Genomic DNA, 18,433 nt, shown 5'->3' with positions numbered 1-18,433 from the left:
GAAAAGCAGGGCCGGGGACCAGGATGGGGATGGGGGCAGTGGTGGGAGGAGACGAGAGAGGTGGAGGCCCAGATGGTGCAGGGCATGGGAGCTCCTGTGAGGACCTTCCTCTGGGTGGGGAGTCACGGGGGGGTGCTGAGCAAGGGGCCGGGCCCTGAACGCTGTGAGGGGATTGAAGTAGGTGATGGCAGGGAGACTGGGGTGGGGCAGCTGTCATTGTAGACGGAGCAAGCAGGGAAGGCTCCTCTGAGGAGGTGACATTTGAGCTGAGCCCTTGTCTGGACCATGTTTCTAGCTTCTGTAACCTGATGCTTTAACGTCTGTCCTGTGTGCATATGGGGGACACGCCGTGTTCTGAATCCTATCCATTCGGCCTCCTGCCTCCCTCGTCACCCCCACCCCCCACCCCCAGGAAGAGCACTCCTTCTTGGGCCCGCTTTTGAAATACAAACCAAACAATCCAGTGTCCGTCCACACCCCAACCAGCTCCTCTATTGGACACGCATACTCCGGGCCGCTATCCCCTGCCCTCGTCCCCCAGGGTGGGTACCAGACAACGGTGGCAGCCCCGTGCCCCAGAGCCTGTGAAGTTATTCAGACCAGCCAGTTCGGAGCCTGCTCACCCTGCCTCGCTGTTCCTTCCTGCAGAAACCACAGGACAGGCTCCTGCCCGCAGTGTCCCCGCTCCCTCTGCCTCCTGACTACTCTTGGGCTTCCCTGTGTGGCCCTGCGTGCCCCTCCTCAGGGAGCTGTGAGTAACCAACTACCTTTTCAATGGCATCGTCTCCTGGTCTGTTGGCCTTACTGAACCTCAAATGTTCCATTATTACATCCTGAGTGGAACCAGCCCTCCCAGACCCTTTGCAGACACTCAGCGTAAACAAAGGAACGGTGTACCCTGTTACAGTATCTTCGACAAGTTTAATATTTTAATATAAACTAGAGCTCCTTTTTCCCATCAGATTGGAGCCTCCGTAAAAGTGGAGGGCACATCAGGAATTACATGGACAAGACCAGACCCCTGGGACGTCCCGAACGTCTGTCTCCCAGACGTCGGGCTCAGGCCAGGGCTTGACCGAGTCCCAGGCTCTGCCTGCCCACTGTGCCTGGAGCTTGGTTGGTTTTGCAAAATCAGCTTTTAAACTTGTCAGTTTAGCAGAGAACTCCTCAGTTCCAAACTCATCTTTCCAGCAATAATCCAGTTACACCACGAGTGAGGGGGCCTGTTCCCTGAGGCAGGTAACGAGAATCTGCAGATATCAGCAGGGAGAGAGTCAGCCTGGCCTATTTCAGAACAAGGGGCATGTTTGGGAGAGAGTCGGGGTGCACAGTGTGGGAGCACAGAACAAGGGGACGCCCTGGGGGACACCAGATCCAGACTTGTTTCCTTGGGAGCTCAACAGTCACGCATCAGATTTCCAGGGAAGTGCCCCGAGAGGGGAGTGGGTTGGAGCTGAGCTTGGCTGTCACTCCATGGAAAGGAGGGCTGAACATTGCAGACAGCTGTGGCCCTGGGCACAGCCGGACCCAAGGGAGACCCCCAGAAAGTCCCCTTCAAGACGGCCAGGATGGTCAGGACATGGTCCAGCTGCTGTAACAAAGGCCCACAGCAGAGTGGCACACAGAGCTGGCCCCTCTCCCACGCTCAGTCTGGAGGCAGACGGTTGGCACTGGTCTGGCAGTGTTGCTCCAGGAGGCTCCTGTCCCCATTGCCCTGTCATCCCAGAGGAGCTGCCCTCATCCGTGTGGTCAGGACAGAGCTCCAGCCTCAGAGCTCGTGCTCCCGGCAGCAGAAAGAGGGAGAAGCAGAAAGAAGGGCCTGCTTCTCTCTCCTGGGAAATATTTGGAAGCTGCACAAGTCACTTCCCTTCCCATCCTGAGGGAGAGCTGGGTTCCAGGCCCAGCCCGCTGCAGAGGAGGCTGGGAAGTCTGTGATCCTGGGTGGCCACATGCCCAGCTAGGAGTCAGGGGTTCAGTTGCTCTGAGAAGTGGACGATGCCATTGGGAGCCACCCGGACCTCTCTGCCACACCCCTGTTAATGTTTCCTCCCACCACGCCACCACTCCCTACCCTGAGTTCATGTTTTGTGAAAAATGGTCCATCAGACCAATTGCATTAACTAATTCATAAATCAGGAACCAGCTGAAAATCCCAGGCTGGCGTGGGTGTTCGGTAGATGTGCTGGCAAACCCCTGATGGGGCCCCACACCTACTCCAGTTCTCTGTGCATGTGCAGCCAGAGGTGTCTTCTCCACTGGAGGCCAAGCACGTTGTTCCCTGCTCGTGATCCCCTGCTCCTTAGGACCAGACCCTGGGCCCTTTCTGTGGAACTGAGCTTGGACTAACGAGGGAGCTGAGAGGCAGATGCTGGCCAGCCAGCCAGGGCCCAAGCTTTCAGAAGAGAAGGAGAAAGCCTCATTAGCAGAACATGTCACTATCAGAGCTGACTGCTTTCCAGGCCTGAGATGGAGGATATGTAAGTTCGGAGATGCAGAGCACAGTGCACCATGGGAGTGGTCCCAGAAACAAGGGGTGCTGGTCCAGCCCCCTCCCCAGCCTCGCACCCGCCTCTGTCTTGTATGTGCCTGCCACTGCAGCCTCCTTCTGTCTGGAACGCCTCCTCTCCGATTCCTGTGGTCAGAGCCAGGCATCAGGCCCCGCTAGATGCCACCTCCTTTTAGACACTGTCCCGATGCTGCCAGCAGGGGGTGAGCGTGTGCTGTGCTGGGCACGTCCTGCCTCTGCCCCTGGAACAGTGGACTGTACTCTAGTTGGGTCCCCGTCTTCTCTTCCCAGCTGGGCCGTGCTCTTCATGCATGTGTGGTTCACCTCAGGGAGCCCGATGGGGTCTGGCCAGGTGCCCGGCATGCATGCTTCACAGAGGGTAAGCTTCATGGGCAGAGGATTTGTGGAAACTGAACAATTCAGTGTGAGTAAAGTGCAAGGATAGGGTAGGAGTGCAAAGGTCTGCAGGCGGACAGGTCACAGAGGGTCCCAAAAGCCCACTCAGGCAGTGGGACTGGCCCTGAGGGGAATGGGAGCCCTGGACAGATGCCAGGAGAGCAACATTGGAGGACCACACGCTGGGCTGTTTGGCATAGAGAAAACCACAATGGGGCACCTGAAGGGGGAGCGACAAGACTCTCAGCCCATCCCCAGCCCTTTCTTGCTTCCCCAGGCCCTGCTCTCCGTGGGTGAAGGAAAATCTCTGCCTGCTCACATGCTGGGACCATCCTGGGCCATCTTGTGAGCAGGTGGAAAGACTCCACACACAATGCCACCTGCCTTGCGAGCAGCAGCCAGTGGCCTCCTGGACATCCTCAGGCTTCTGAGGACCCCCTGCGGAAGCTCCCTGATACACAACCCTCCCTCTGGACCCTAGGATGTCTGGCTTCCCATGGAGCTCCATTGGATGTGGAGCTGGGTGAGCAGCCCACACCTGGGTCAGCACTCCCACAGGGACCACTCCGCACCACTCATGAAAAGGAGACATCGTCCCAGTGGACAGGCCCAACTCCTGTGTTACAGTCAGAAAACTCAGCTGCACGTGGAAGTGACCTGAGGCCCCTTTGGGGTCCCAAACCTGTGCTGCTTGTCTGCCCCTGCAGCAGGCTGGCTCATGGGACTCAGGTACCCTGTTCTGGACCTCTTGGTTGTAGTCATAAAGGCCACAGGATCAAAGTTTCCTATGCTCCTGCTGAAAACGTTAGCTAGTTTTAGCAGCAGTTGTTGCCTTTCTGCCCTGCAACACGGCTCCCAGTCTTTTCCCTTCAGAACTGCATTCGTTGCTATGAGATTTACCACAATAATTCTGAGTCACTTCTCCACTTAATTGTTCTGATCACCTCCACGTTCTACATCCCTACGCGCGTCTCAAGCTGGAGCACGCACAGCCCCAGCTCTGCATAAGGAGGGTGCAAAGCAGCATATGGTAACACAGCTTTCTGGAGCATCAAGTTTATTACAAGACTTGGAAAACCAAGGACTTTCCAAGAGCTGTCCGTCCTCCCATAAACATGGAAGAAGAGACGGGGAGGATGGGGAGGGAAGTTCTGCCCCCAGGAAAGCAGTCCAGGCTTTGAGGTTTCACCTCAGTGAGGCCGAGGGGCAGACCTGCAGCGAGGGTGGCCTCTCCACGTGACCCCAGGCGCCTCCAGGCCATCCTCTAGCTTCACCGAGTGTTTTGGACACGATGCTTCTTAGGCCATGGAGGTACCAGGTCCCTTCGAAGTTGAATCCCTGTAGAGAGTGCTGCTGCAGTTGGCACAGCTCCGCCAGGTGCTGGACCGAGGCTTCTCGCCTGCACATCCGTGCACACACACATGTCTTTCTTGTCCAGCCCCCACTCACAGCGGAAGGTGTCCACCTTGGGCTGAAGCCCCACCTTGCAGGCCGGCTCCAGATTCCGCGTCTCGTCTCCATGTAAACGCATGGGGGCGGTCCGATCGCCCGCAGTGGGTTGGGACCTGCCAGGTCCTGCTGGGCAGGCAGCAGCACAGGCCTCAGAGGGCCTTGAGCAGCCTCCCAGCGGTGCCGCCCTGGCCCTGGCTGCGGCCCGAGGGGGAGGCCGGGGTCGCCCTACCGGGCTGGCCAGCCTGCTGGGAGTCTCCTTGTCAGCTTCCCTCCCAGGCCCCACTGCTGGTGCCGGCACTGTGGGAGGAGGGGACGGCCCTGGGGACCCATGGGGAGGTTGGACTGGGGGTGGTGGCACCCGAGTCCAGGCAGGGCAGGGCGCCAGGAGGCTCTGTGGACTTCAGTCCTGACTCCTGCTTCTCCTCAGGCCGCTGACAGCCAGCTTCACGGAGCCAGGTGGGCAGAAAGGGCTCACTGCCACCGCGTCTTCCGGGGCGTGCCGAGGCCCTCAGCTGCGCAGTGCAGGGTGGCAAAGCACCACAGCTGCTGGCCTCGGCGGAGGGGAGGGACCTCCCGGTGCTGGCATCGCCATGCCCCTGGGGCTTCTGAGACTAAAGGATCAGGAACAGGGCCATGGTATTGTCATACCTTTGTCTTTTGAGAGACTGCTGGATTTGGTTCCACTGAAAACCCATTTTCATCATTGCCTCTGTCACCCAGAGTCCCTCTTGTTTTCAGGTAGCTCCCTATATGGCCTCAGCCTTGGCCGGCCCTGATTGACCCATGGGTCCCCCATCACCTCCTCCAAGGTCTTCCTCTTTCTGGGGTTGACGGTCATCAGGCCTCTAAGCAGTTGGACGCATTCCTGTGATAGGAACTGGGGCACCGAGTAGGCCCCCCTAAGCACTCTTTGCCGCACATCGCTGAAGTCCTCTCCCTAGAACGGCGGGGACCCGGTGAGCATGACATGGAGCAGCAGGCCGAGGCTCCAGAGGTCGTCTGGAGGGCCGTTGTAGGGCTGCCGCCGCAGGACCTCCGGGGCCGTGTAGCAGGGGGTGCCGCAGTAGGTGCTCAGTGGCCGGCCAGGGACCACACTGCTGAGGCCGAAGTTGGCCAGCTTCGCGTTCCCCTCCGGGTCCAGGAGCACGTTCTCCAGCTTCAGGTCCCGGTGCACGATGCCCTTGAGGTGGCAGTACTGGAGAGCCGAGACGAGCTGCCGGGACGGGCCACGGGCCTCCTCCTCCGTCAGGGGGCCGTGCTGCAACAGGTGGTCCAGCATGTCGCCTCCTCTGACGTATTCTGTAACAGAGTCTCCTCGCCGTCAATCACCTCTAGCAGCTTTACAATGTGGGGGTGACTCAAGGTCCTCAAACTGTGCACTTCACAGAGAAGTCTCTTGGCACTGGAGGAGCTTTGCTCCTGCTTTGGGATCATTTTCACGGCCACCTTGGTCCTGGTCGTGATGTGCAGGGCCAGCTTCACCTTGGCGCAGGAGCCCTCCCCAATGGTCCTGAGGAGCTTGTAATCGCGAAGACAGATCTTCCTGCCAGCAGAGGTGGCCGCTAGGCCTGGAAGCATGGTGACCTGTTAACTACACTAACTGATAACACTAACTAACGATGCTAACTATGCATACTAACTACACTAACAAACAAAATGACAGTATGCTAATACTGACTAACAATAGTAACGAGGCCACCTATGCTTCCTAACTACGCTAATGAGTAACACTAACTATACCAAAGAAGCTAGCTGTACAAACTACACCAACAATACTAACTATACTAACTGTACTAACTTTACTAACAATACTAAAAAGTTTTTTAAAAACAAGGAAAAGTAAAAAATGAGAAAAGAACAAAAAGAAACTGAGAAAAGGAAAAAAAGTGTGAAAAATAAAAAGAATAATGAGAAAAAATTTAAAAATGAGGAGAACAAAGGAAAATAAAAAACAAAAGAATGAAAAATTTAAAAACCAAAAAAGCAGTAAATAAAAAATAAACAAAATCAAGGGCTAAAAAACCAAAGGAGAAAACTAACTGCGGTGGATTCCTCAGGTCACCAAAATCAGCTTCCTGGGCTATAACTACCAAAAATGTAGGACGGGCCAGAGGCTTATGTAGGTTTTCGTAAATTCCGTCACAGCGGCTCCTTATGAGGTGAGAGCAGGAAATGCACAGGCGTGGCTGGGGATGAACTATAGTGGTTGGCTCACTTTTTGGTCTCAAGATCCCTTTACTCTGAAACAAAGGGACCCCAAAGAGATTTTTGTTTTATTTGGGATATTAGTGATATTTACTTTATTAGAAATTAAAATCTGTAAGATGCTTCAGTGGCCTTTTCATTTCTAATTTAAAAATCTCATAATTTTTGGCTGTTAAAGACGTCAACATATCTACACTTAAAATACTCAACTTCTTTTCTTTAAACTCTCATTAGTCTCAAAGTGATCCTACAACTTAAAGGATATTCCTATAGGAAGACGTTCTGTTGCATAAGACATGCGAAGGGACATCATTAACGTTCACAGAGCTGAGAGGAAGAGAGCTTTCCTCCTATTTTCCCCAGTTAGATCAGGAGCTGATTTCTCACCAGAAACCTTGGAGGCCAGAGGGCATGGGCTGACGTACTCAAAGTGCAGAAGGAAAAAAGAATCCAACCAAGAATCCTATATCTGGCAGAACTGTCCTTAAAACATGAGGGAGGAATTAAGACATTCCCATAGAACCCACGGCTGAGAGAGTGCTGTAAGCCAGACCTGCCTCCAGCAAGGGGAGTCCTTCAGGCTGAAAGGAAAGGACGCTGGACGGGAACTCGACGACTTATGCAGAAATAAAGGCCTCTGGTCAAAGTAAGTATGTGGATGATTATAAAAGCTGGTACTGTTGTAACTTGGTTTGTAGCTCCATGTTTTGTTTTCTACATTTAAAAGACTAAAATATTAAAAACCCCAATTCTTAGTATCTGTTTTTGGACTCTCAGTGCCTAAAGATGTAATTTTGTGACATTAAGAACTGAAATGGGGGCCTGGCCTCGTGGCCTCGTGGTTAAGTTTGCGTGCTCTGCTGCAGGTGGCCCAGTGTTTCGTTGGTTCGAATCCTGGGCGTGGACATGGCATTGCTCATCAAACCACACTGAGGCAGCGTCCCACGTGCCACAACTAGAAGGACCCACAATGGAGAATATACAACAATATTCCGGGGGGCTTTGGGGAGAAAAAGGAAAAAAATAAAATCTTAAAAAAAAAGAACTGAAATGGGGTGGAGTCTGAGCTCTATAGGAGCTGAGTTTCGCATGTTACTGAAGTTGAGCTGGTATAAATTGACATTCGAGTGTTCTAACTTTAAGATGTTAAGTGTAATCCCATGGTAACCACAAAGATCTGTAGAATATACATGAAGGAAAATGAGAAGGGAATTAGATTGCCATTTCAGTAACTGCACAAACTACCTGCACGGCCCCGTCAGCACAGAAAGCCCTGGGGACGGCTTCTCCACAGAACCGCCTCTGCTGATCACAGGAGACCACCCTGTGCCCCGTCCTGTGTCTGCTGTGTCAGTGACAGTGTTACTCAGGTAGTGGGGTGTTTTTCTTCACTTTTTTTATTTCTTTCTTTTTTTAAAGATTAGCACCTGAGCCAACAACTGTTGCCAATCTTTTTTTTTTTTTATTTCTGCCTTTTCTCCCCAAATACCCCAGGCACGTAGTTGTATATTTTAGTCGTGGGTCCTTCTAGTTGTGGCACGTGGGATGCTGCCTCAGCGTGGCCTGACGAGCAGTGCCATGTCCACGCCCAGGATCCGAACCAGCGAAACCTTGGGCCGCCGCAGCAGAGCACGCGAACTTAACCACTTGGCCAAGGGGCCGATCCCTCAGGTTGCCTTTTGAGCTAATTGACAGTCAGGTGCAGGATGATTTCTCTGGGATGCCATAAAGCAGTTGTCAGCTGTCTCGAAGGCTCTGGCTGTCCACAGCTCTCGCCACAGCTACACAAGGTCTGCCAGGGCCACAGGCCACCTGCCATCTCACCACAAGTGCAAAAATGGAAATAACACCAATGACAGTGATGCTCAGTGCCACTCCTCACGTGCCAAGCCCTGGGCTGGGCCTGGTGCATGTTACTAATGATTTTCACAGCAACCTGGTAGGTCCAGCGTGGTCCTTGCTGCATAAAAGAGGGACTGAGGCTCCTGGAGGCTGTGTAACTGCCACAGTCACATGACCAGCCAGCACTGAGGCACATTTTGAACCCAGGTTTGCCAACTCAACCCACTCCACCTACCGCCTGCTATGCCATGCTCCTGTCACCGCCTCAGCAGCCAGCGAGCAAACCAGCCTCAGTCTGTCATGTTAGAAGTCAGAACAGAGGTTACTTGAGGGCAGTGACAGAAGGGGCCACAGTGGCTTGTGAGTGCTGATAATATTTGGCTCCTGATCCAAGGACTGGCTACCCAGATGTGATATGGAGACTAAAGAGAAATCAACATTTGGTCACTCAGATGACCAAAATATACTTCTTCTATATCTTTGGTCTGCCTCTCTGGTTCCTGGCTTACAGCTCCCAAAGCCCTTTGCATTTCTGGAGAGACAAGAGCAATGGAAGCATATTTGGTTGTAATATTGGGTCTCTGGTCCTCCACTCCTGAAATTGCTTCAGAGCACAAAGGTGAAATGGGTGTCTTGTTATTCATGATAAGGCCCAGTCTACCACAACTGGTTCTCTGTTCATGAGGTGACTTTTTAAGCCCCTAACAGTGAGAGCTGGTTGCTGGAGGAACCAACCATGATCAGAGGGTTGGAACTTTCAGTCTCACCCCCCCGATTTCCGTGGAGGGGTGAGGGGCTTGCAGTTGACCCCATCACCAAAGGTCAATGAGCTAATCCATCATGCCTAAATAATGAACCCTCTTAAAAACCTCAAACCCAAAAGAGGTTCAGAGCACTTGCAGGTGAGGAACTAGCACGCTTCCATGGGCCACCTGCCAGGCCCCAGACTCCACGAGGACAGAAGCTCCTTTGTCAGGGACCTCGCCATGTGTATCTTCGCCTAGTTGAGTTATATCTTCATATCTTATGTAATAAACCAGTAATCTAGTGAGTAAATGGGTTTCCTGAGTCCTGTGAGCCACTCTAGCAAATTAATGGAGCCCAAAGAGGAGGTCATACTGACCTCTGATTTATATCTTGTTGGTCAGAAGCACAGGTGACAACCTGGGCTTGTGACTGGCATCTGAAGTGGAGGCCGTCTGGTGGGACCGAGCCCTCGGGCTGTGGAATGTGATGCTGGCTCCAGTGGAGAGGGTCGGAACCGAGGTGAACTGTCAGGGAATTGTCAGGGGCCAGGGAATTGCAGGTGGGGTGGGAACACTTCCCCCTACACACACATCAGAAGTGGGTACTAGGATCCTAACCAGTGAGCTCACAGTGTGCAAACTCACCCTGCGCACACTTAGGACACAAGCACTTTTCAGTGAGTGTGCTAGTCTATAAAAAAATTGAGAAAAATAATATGAAAGGGGGACAGAGGAGGCGGGACAGATGACATGAGAGGCTAAGAGCTGGTAATTGTAGAAGTCGGGCACGTGGGAAAGGGTGGTCATTATACTGTATTGTCTGCTTTTGTGTATATCAGAAGTTTTCCACAAGAAAAAGTTGGGAAAAGAAAACACAAATGTGAGTGAATTTGGATACCTTCACTCCTGGCCTCCTGCTGAGTGGCCGGTGGGGAGCAGGCATGTGATGCACCATGGCTCCTGTGAGGTGGGCTCGGCAAGGGTGGACAGACTGTCCTCCTCTCACAGCCACACTGCAGAGCCGTGATCAGACCCGTGGTCATGATCATGTCACCCCTTCTCTGGGTGAGAGCCCCATAGAGCATCTGATCAAAGCCAGGGACCCCACCCCAGAAAAAGGCACACACTCCACTGCAACTCCAGCCGTGGAGAGCCCTTGCACTGGCCACAGAGGGGGGCCCAGCGTTTGGGACAGCTGGCCCCGACTCTCCCAGCGGTGGTGTGCTCTCGCCCCGTGTCTTAACTGTCTGGGGTTGTTCTGGCTTGGGGAAAGAGCTGCGCAATATGTGCTTCAAGGACAAGATATTTAGCCCAGGAGGTGATGCCAGCATAAAAGGTGGCGCATTTCCCGAGGTATGTGTGGTCACCAGGGGCAGGTGCTGGGGAAATGGGGTGGGGGGAGGTCAAAGGGCGCAAACTGCCGTTAGTAGGATGAGTCAATCTAGAGATCTAACGTGCAGCACGCAGGATGACTACAGTTAACGAGGCCGTCTCATACACGGGAAATTCGCTGAGAATAGATTTTAGGTGCTTGCACCAAGAAAAAAAAAACAAGTATGTGAGGAGGTGGGCATATTAGCTGTATTGTAGAAACCATTTCACTATGTATCCAAGTAGCAAAGCACATCATACACCTTAAATATATATCAGTTTTATTCAAAAAACCCCCCAAAAGACGAGGTCTGTGGTAGGAATGGCCAGTAGCTGTACCTGGACTCTGTGACTTCTACGATGGCAGGAATGACACTCCAGCCAGGTTCAGGCCTAACCTTGAAAACGACTGGCAAGTGTCACTTTCTCACTCTTTGGAACCAGCCATGACGCTGAGAGGAAGCCCACTCGGCCACACGCAGGATGACCAAGGTCCCCCGGGCCACGAGCTCCACTGTGCTCCCAGCTGTCAGCCAGCACCAGCTTGCCAGCTTTGTGAGCAAGGCCTCAGCTGATGTCACAGAGAGCAGAGAGGAGCTGTCCCCCAGGGCCGGGCCCAAACTGAAATCCTGAGTGAATAGGTGATTCTCATTTTAAACCACTCAGTTTGGGGGTGGTTTGTTACACAACGACAGATGACCACAACACCCCTCGCCCATTGCTCCATGCACACTCCAGTTCCTCAGAGGCCCCTCACCCCTTGTTACAGACTGAATGTGTCCCCCACCCACCCCCGCAAATTCCTGTGTTGAAGCCCAAACCCCCAGTGTGGCTGTCTCTGGAGACAGGGCCTGTGAGGAGGTGCTGAAGGCTAAATGAGGCCATAAGGTTGGGGCCATAATTCAGTAGGACCAGTGCCCTGACAAGAGGAAGGGAGACGAGAGCTCTCTCTCTGCCACATGAGGACGTGGGGAGAAGGCGCCAGCCAGGAGGAGGGGTCCTCCCGGGAACCCACCGTGCCAGACATTGATCTGGGGCTTACAGCCTCCAGAACTGTGGGAAAATGAACTGTTGTTCATGCGGCCCTGTCTATAGCACTCTGTTGCGGCGCCGAGCTGAGGGATGCCCCCAGCCTCAACGCCCTGTACCCACCTCCTCCTGCCGGGTTGCTCCACGTAGCTAACACCTGCCATCACCCCTCTCAGCAGCCACGTCTCTGCAGGGACACCACTGACCGCCCTCCACACCCTGGGCCAGGCATCCCCGGTCATCCCTCTCTGAGCAGTTGGCCCCTTCCCACCACCCAGGCCAGTCTGCAGCTGATCCTCCTGGAGGATGCTGTCCCTGCCTGAACTCAGCCCAGGACCTGTACACACATGCTCCATTTCAGAGAAGACAGTGGTACTGCCCAGGAAGGGCAGAGCGCCTTTGGACCCAGGAGTTCTGTTCCCAGGAATAAAGGCCAGTGAAGTGTGGGACCCGGCCCAGAGCCCTGAGCTGGAATAGGCCCGCGTGTCTCACTGGGACAGTGAGTGAATGTGGCCCATCCATGCAAGGGACACTAAACAGCCGCGGGAATGCATGCACCCTGGCTGCTACCAGCAGCCGGGTGAGTTGCCCAGGTAACCAGTCCCCAAACAGGGTGTGCATCACAATCCACTTAATGAAGGAAAATGGGCAAAACTCAATGCCTCAGCTAAGGGTGCCCGCTGGGGAGTGAGGCTATGAGGCTGAGCAGGGACCACGACTGTCACAATAGTCAGGGCACCTGTCACCCCAGGGAGAGGGGCCGTTGTCAGGAGGGACACAAGGGCTTTTGGACTGCTGGAAATGTCCCATCTACTGACGTGGGTGGAGAATGCAGACATCTATACTACATGCACCTTTAAACTGCATACATGCACACATATGCATATGCATGAATAGATATTTTGTGTGTATCTTTTCTGTGTTTAAGTCACAATTTTAAAATGGAAAAAATGAGTGTCCACAAATTGATGGATTATTATTTTCAAAAGGAGCAGAGAGCCTTCCCTTTGCTCCTCGCACGTCCAGGCCCGTTGTCGCAGGTGGACTCCCCTGGCAGCGCCCAACCTCCCCCACCCGGCACTCTAGCCAGCAGCAAATAAGACCCGAAGCAGGGAGTTCCCAGTAACGTGTGCTCCAGCTGCCTGAATGGAAACCCCTTGTTCTAGAAGGACACTAGAGTCCTGTCCAGCAATTCCAAGTGGGCACCGGTGCCCACCACACTGTGCCCTCTGCTGGCAGGTGATGGAAGACCAGTATGGCCAGCAGAAACTCATGCTGTCTCTTCGCCCCAGGGGACAGGGACAAGGTGCAGACAGCTCTCTGTCAGCTGGATGACTCTCCAAGGCCATTCTCAAGAAGCCTGAAGGAAAGCAGACCCCACACAGGGAGGAAGGGCGGCCTGGGAAGAGCAGGAGAGGGTGCTTGTCCTCGTTTTGTTTTCCTTTTATCCCAGCCGTACAGGAGTAAAGCAGGCTGGGCGTGTGTGTGCATGTGCGTACCCCCATCTCCATCTCTCCCCAGGGAAGCCAGCTGCCCTGCCTGTGAGCAGCCCTGTGGAGAGGCCCATGTGGTGAGGACCTGATGCCTCCTGCCACCAGCCGCACCCGGGAGCTTACAGGTAGATTTCCAACCCTGGGACGATGCGGCCCCAGCTGACATCCCAACTGACCTCTTGAGAGCCCCTGAGTCAGCCACCCAGCCGTGCTGCCCCTGGGCTCCTGACCCACAGAGACCAGAAAATAAACATTTGCTGATGTGGGCTGCTCAGTTTCGGGGTTGTTTGTCACCCAACAGGAGACAGACTCCTCCTCAGAGCCTCTCCACTGTCCCCTGCATGGCAGCCTTCACTCAGGGCCCCTGAAGCCGTCTTACTTGTGTCTGATTACCGTCTCTGCCTTCCTTGTTAGAAGGAAGCCCCCGTGAGGACAAGGGATGTGTAGGTTCACTGTAGGTTCCCAGTGCCACGACAGCACAGAGGCTCCTTGACAAATGGCCGAGGTGCAGCAATGCAGCAGACCAGGAACCCTACTGCTCTGATGTCCTGTGTCTGATAGGTGGAACACACCAGGGAACAAGCACAGGCCCAGAGTCAGACCCTCCTGGCCCCAGCCCCAGCCCCAAGGGACCTCTGAGTCACCCAACCTGTAGGAGCCTCAGTTTCCTCATCTGTGGATTGAGGATGATAGTAACTATTAGCTCCCAAGAATGCTGTAAGGAGACAAGGTACGTGCCTGGCGCAGAGTAGTTGATCAGTAAAGCTGCTTCTCTCACTCCTGACTTAAGGTGTAAGATGAGAATGTGAGCTCCCTGCCGCTAGGCCGTGGGCCACTGCTCAGGGGCAGACCTGCAGTTAAGGAGAGCAGCTGATGTCTGAAGTATATGACCTGCCCCCATGCACCAGAGCCAGCATCCTCGTGCACCAAGCAGAGCAGGCTCCAGGAGACTGTTGGTTCTGTGAACCCAGGACAAAGCTGGCCCCAGCCTCACATACTAACAGCAACACACGGCAGAGTCCCATTTAAACCAAAGGTGGCAGATTCAGAGGATGTCCTTGAATACTATGGAGCATTATCACCAGTCCCAGGGCCGAAGGAACACCAAATGATGTGGGGACAAGAGGCAGAGAGGGGCTGGGCAGAACTCTCAGGTGGATGACACCTATGTGAACACGTGGTCCTGGCCTCAGCACTGGGGGGGGGGGGGGTGCAGGGAGGGGAGGCACTGGGCAGCTGAGAGCATCCTGGAGCCCTCTGGGTTCCTGCCCACGAGGATGAGAACCAGGAACAGGATGACTTTCCAAACGAGTGAGCAGATGCAAGGTCACAGAAGCAGCCTCACACCTGTTAACTCACAGCCCAGGGGACTGTCCCCAGCAGGACTTCCAGAGCCGGGACGAGGCTTTACATGTGCACATGCTTAGGCCACGGAGGCCTCAGCTTGTGCGGTGCCAGACGCAGACGTGGAGAGAAGGATTCTGGAGCAGGAGTTTATCCAGGAGGCAAAGGCAGAAGGGTAGGGAAGGGAGAGAGGAAAGAGAGCACAGCTAGTAACGGCTCCTATCGAGCTGCCCAGCCACTATGCGAGCCCCCAGTCTGGACACCCACTGCTGTGGGCAACAGGAGCTTGGCCCACCAAGGAGCCCTGGCAGCCGGGGCAGAGCATGCCACTCAAAGCTCTCCCACCCAAGGGGTGAGGTAGCTGGGGTACTGGCTGAAGGTGCTCCTAGAGGACAGCAAGTCTCTATACTTGAGCCTATCACCCAGGGGCCCAAGGTGTCTCCAGCAATAAGGAAAGTCCCCAGGCAGAGAAGTGCTGGTGAGTGGGAGTCAGGCCAGTGTGCACTGTGGAGGCTAGGGCGAGGGGCTCTGAGAGCCAGTGCTCCCAGGACTAAGAGAGAGCTTCCTGCTGTCCTCATTATAGCACAATGGATAACAGCCTTCACGTGGCCTTCAGAAGGTCAAGGGTGCAAGTGATCATTTTTGTCACTCTTATTTCACACCTCTGGTGGACCCTGCAAGCTGACTCACTCAGCACATATGCCCACCCCTCCTTCTGTGCTTCGCTGCATGGGAGTCTGGAAAAAACTTCTCCCTGACTCCCTTGCAGCCAGGGTTCTGCCAGTGGCCTCAGCTCCTCTGGACAGATGCCTGCCCGAGATTTAAAAGGTGGAAGCGAGCCCCCCAAGGTGATGGAGGATGGGGCTCCTGGCTGGCAGGGGACAGAGGGTCCGGTTCTCCCACAGCAGCATGCTCCAGTGTCTGGGCCTGAGCATCACAGGCAGTGGGGTTTCCACGGCAACAGTCGAGGGCGGGCTTACTGATTGTCCAGGTGACTGTTAGTGTTGTCCGTGGCCATGGGGCATCCAAGCTTGGTCCCCTGGTGGTCCTGGCATCTCAGTCCTAGCACCCATGAACAGATTCCCCTCTGCTCGAACCAGAAAGAGTGTTCTGTCCTCTGCAACTAATCACTGTGACTGGCACAAGTTCGGATTTTGAAATCACCTTTGTTTGTCTTGTGTGACAATAATACAGGAACGCTTAAGAAAAACAAGTAGAAATCATCTGTAATGCCACCACCTGGGGGTCATCACTGTGATATTTTTGCATGTTTCCTTCCGGACTTTGCATTCTATCCATTTTGTTATATGGTCAAAATGACGGTTTATATCATCCTATGCCAGCCTTGCTCACTCAGCAGGGAGTGTAAAAGCATCCCAGTCACCTTGTCCACGAGGCCTGCAGCAGCTATTAGACCAAGTCAGTTTCCTCTTCACCCACTCTTACTTTTTTAAAACCATATTCTTGAGGTATAATCGACATGCAAAAGCTGTACATATTTAATACACACAATTTGATGACTTTGGAGATAAGTATTCATCTGTGAAAGCATCACCACCATCTATGCCGTGAACATAGCTGTCACCTCCAAAAGGTTCCTTCACTCTTTTTATTTATTATTTTGCGTGTGTGTATGTGTGTGTGTGATAAGATACTTAACATACAATTTACCCTCTGAGCAAAGTTTTAAGTGCACCACCCAGCACTGTTACCCAGAGGCACTGTGCTGCACCGTAGCTCTCCAGGACGTGCTCGTCTTCACCAACTGAGACTGTACCCTTTGACTGATACCTCTCCATTTCCCCTTTCCTCAGCCCCCAGCAACCACCACTCTACTCTCTTCTTCTGTGAGTTTGAGTATTTTAGGTTCCTCATGCAAGTGCTGTTCTGTAGTATTTGTCCTTCTGTGTCTGACTGACTTCACTTCGCATAACGTCCTCCAGATTCATCCAAGTTGTTACAAATGGCAGGATCTCCTTTTTCAAGGCTGAACAATATTCCGTTGTGTGTATATCACATTTTGTTTATCCGTTCATCAGTTGGTACACACTTGGGTTGCTTCCACGTCTTGGCTTTCCTGAATAATGCTGCAATGAACATGGGAGTGTCGACATCCTTTGAGATCCTGATTTTAGTTCCATTGGGTTTATACCCAGAGTGGGATTGCTGGAGCATATGATAGTTCTATTTCTAATTTTTTGTGTGGCCTTGCTGTCACAGTAATGCTGGCCTCACTCATTCTGAAATGAGTTCAGAAGTGTTCCTTCTTCTATTTTTGAACTGTATAAGAAGGATTGGTATTAGCTCTTCTTTAAGTGTTTGGTAGAATTCACTTGTGAAGACATCTGGTCCTGGGCACACATTTTATCTTGTTGATGTCACAATTCACATCTTTTATGTTGTGCATCCATTAACAGATTTTTGTAGTTATAGTTATTCTTGATACTTTTGTCTTTTAACTTTTATACCGTGGTTAAAGGTGATTCATGCACCACCACTACAGTATTACATTGTTTCGTGTTTGTCTATAGATTTACCTTTATGGTAAGATTTATACGTTCATATGCTTTTGTGTTGCTGTTTAGCACCCTACCATTTCAACTTGAAGTTCTTCTCATAAGGCAGGTGTAGTGGTAACAAAGCCCTTCAATTTTTGTTTCTCTGGGAAAGTCTTTCTTCTTTTTTAAAGGGCAGTTTTGCCAGGTACAGTATTCTTGGTTGGCAGGTTTCTTCCTTCAGCACCTGAAACATATCATCTTACTCTCTCCTGGCTTTCAAGGTTTCTCTTGAAAACTATGCTGATCATGTTACGGGGTTCCTTGTATGTGATGAGTCACTCTTCTCTTGCTGTTTTCAAAATGTTACTGTTTCAACAAAAGGGTTTCAAGCTCCAACAAGAATCAACATGGGCTGGAAACCAGGCACCCGTAGTCAGCCTACAGCTCCTTCTCAGACCTGAGACTGGCAGGTCCACCTGCCTTCTCACTCATCCGCTCAGCTGTCTGACAGATGTCTCAAACTCACCTGGCTGGAGTTGTCTCTCTGTCTGTCCCTGGGTGTCTGCACCACCTCGTCCATCAGCCAGTCCTGGTGCCTCCACCTGCAGAACCATCCAGAATCAACCATCTAGAATCTGCTCCTTCCCCATCCCCCACCGCCCCTACCTGGGCCAAACCACACCAGCCCTCCCCCTAATGGCTGTGGTCCCCTGCTGTGTCCTCACCCCCAGTCTGCTCTCCACACACCGCAGCCAGACCACATCAGCTCACATCCTCCTCTGCTTCACACTCTCTGTGGCCACCCGTCAGCCAACACCAGGCCCTGCCAGGCCCTGTGAGGAGCCGACCTCATTTCCTACCACCGTGCTCCCTCTTGCCCACCTCACTCCAGCCGACCGGCCTCCCCATCTTCTCTCACACACCAAGGCCATTCCTGCCCTTGCTCTTGCTTGTCCTCCCTTCTAGAATACTCTTCCTGATGTCCACGTGGCTCCCTCACCTCGGCCAGATCTTTGATCAAATGTCAGCCCCTCAGTGAGGCTTTCCCTAACCTCCTCTTCTCACCACACTGACCCCTGGTCTGTCTGCCTGTGACATATCCCCCCGAACACCTGTGAGGCCTCAGGAGCAGGCCAGAATGCCAAGGTTTGAATCCTGGCTCCACCACTTACCAGCTGTGTGACTTTGGGCAAGGTACTTTAACCTCTCTGTGCCTCCATTTCCTCATTTGTAAAGCGTATCTTTCCTGTAAGTTGTTGTGGCAGTTAATGAGTTAATGTGTACAGACTGGAATGCAGAGACGTCCACTGAGCTATTACTAGAACCATTACGATGTGCTGTGGGCCAAGGCTTCCCGGCCAGTGGTCAGGAGACCTGGGCTGTGACCCATGTCTGCCCCTACTCTCTGTGCGACCTTGGACGAGTCCCTTTCTCTAAATGTTATTTCCTACAGCTGTGAAATACGAGGATTATCCCAGCAGTGGCCTGAGCTCCTGGAGTGGTTTTAAAACATGTCCACCCAACAGTGTGACTCTCCTTTTTTCAAAAGGT

General features: G+C 53.0%; 2 protein-coding genes across 2 annotated transcripts in view; one reads left to right on the top strand and one right to left on the bottom strand.

Annotated features, from left to right (window-relative positions):
• LOC123285370 (coiled-coil domain-containing protein 93-like) overlaps positions 1-3,314 on the top strand; it is a 60,061-nt gene extending 56,747 nt beyond the window's left edge. Inside the window, exon 5 of the mRNA XM_044769267.2 lies at positions 3,180-3,314. The gene's annotated coding sequence lies outside the window, so the exon portion shown is untranslated. The remainder of the gene's footprint in view (positions 1-3,179) is intronic.
• LOC139045088 (NUAK family SNF1-like kinase 2) overlaps positions 8-18,433 on the bottom strand; it is a 38,789-nt gene continuing 20,363 nt past the window's right edge. Inside the window, exon 2 of the mRNA XM_070507448.1 lies at positions 8-17,484. Coding sequence (XP_070363549.1) covers positions 5,292-5,633 — 342 coding nt within the window. The 5' untranslated portion in view covers positions 5,634-17,484 and the 3' untranslated portion in view covers positions 8-5,291. The remainder of the gene's footprint in view (positions 17,485-18,433) is intronic.

This window comes from Equus asinus, chromosome 4 (assembly GCF_041296235.1).
Source record: "Equus asinus isolate D_3611 breed Donkey chromosome 4, EquAss-T2T_v2, whole genome shotgun sequence".
NCBI lineage: Eukaryota > Metazoa > Chordata > Mammalia > Perissodactyla > Equidae > Equus > Equus asinus.
This window is presented reverse-complemented; position numbering and strand designations above follow the sequence as displayed.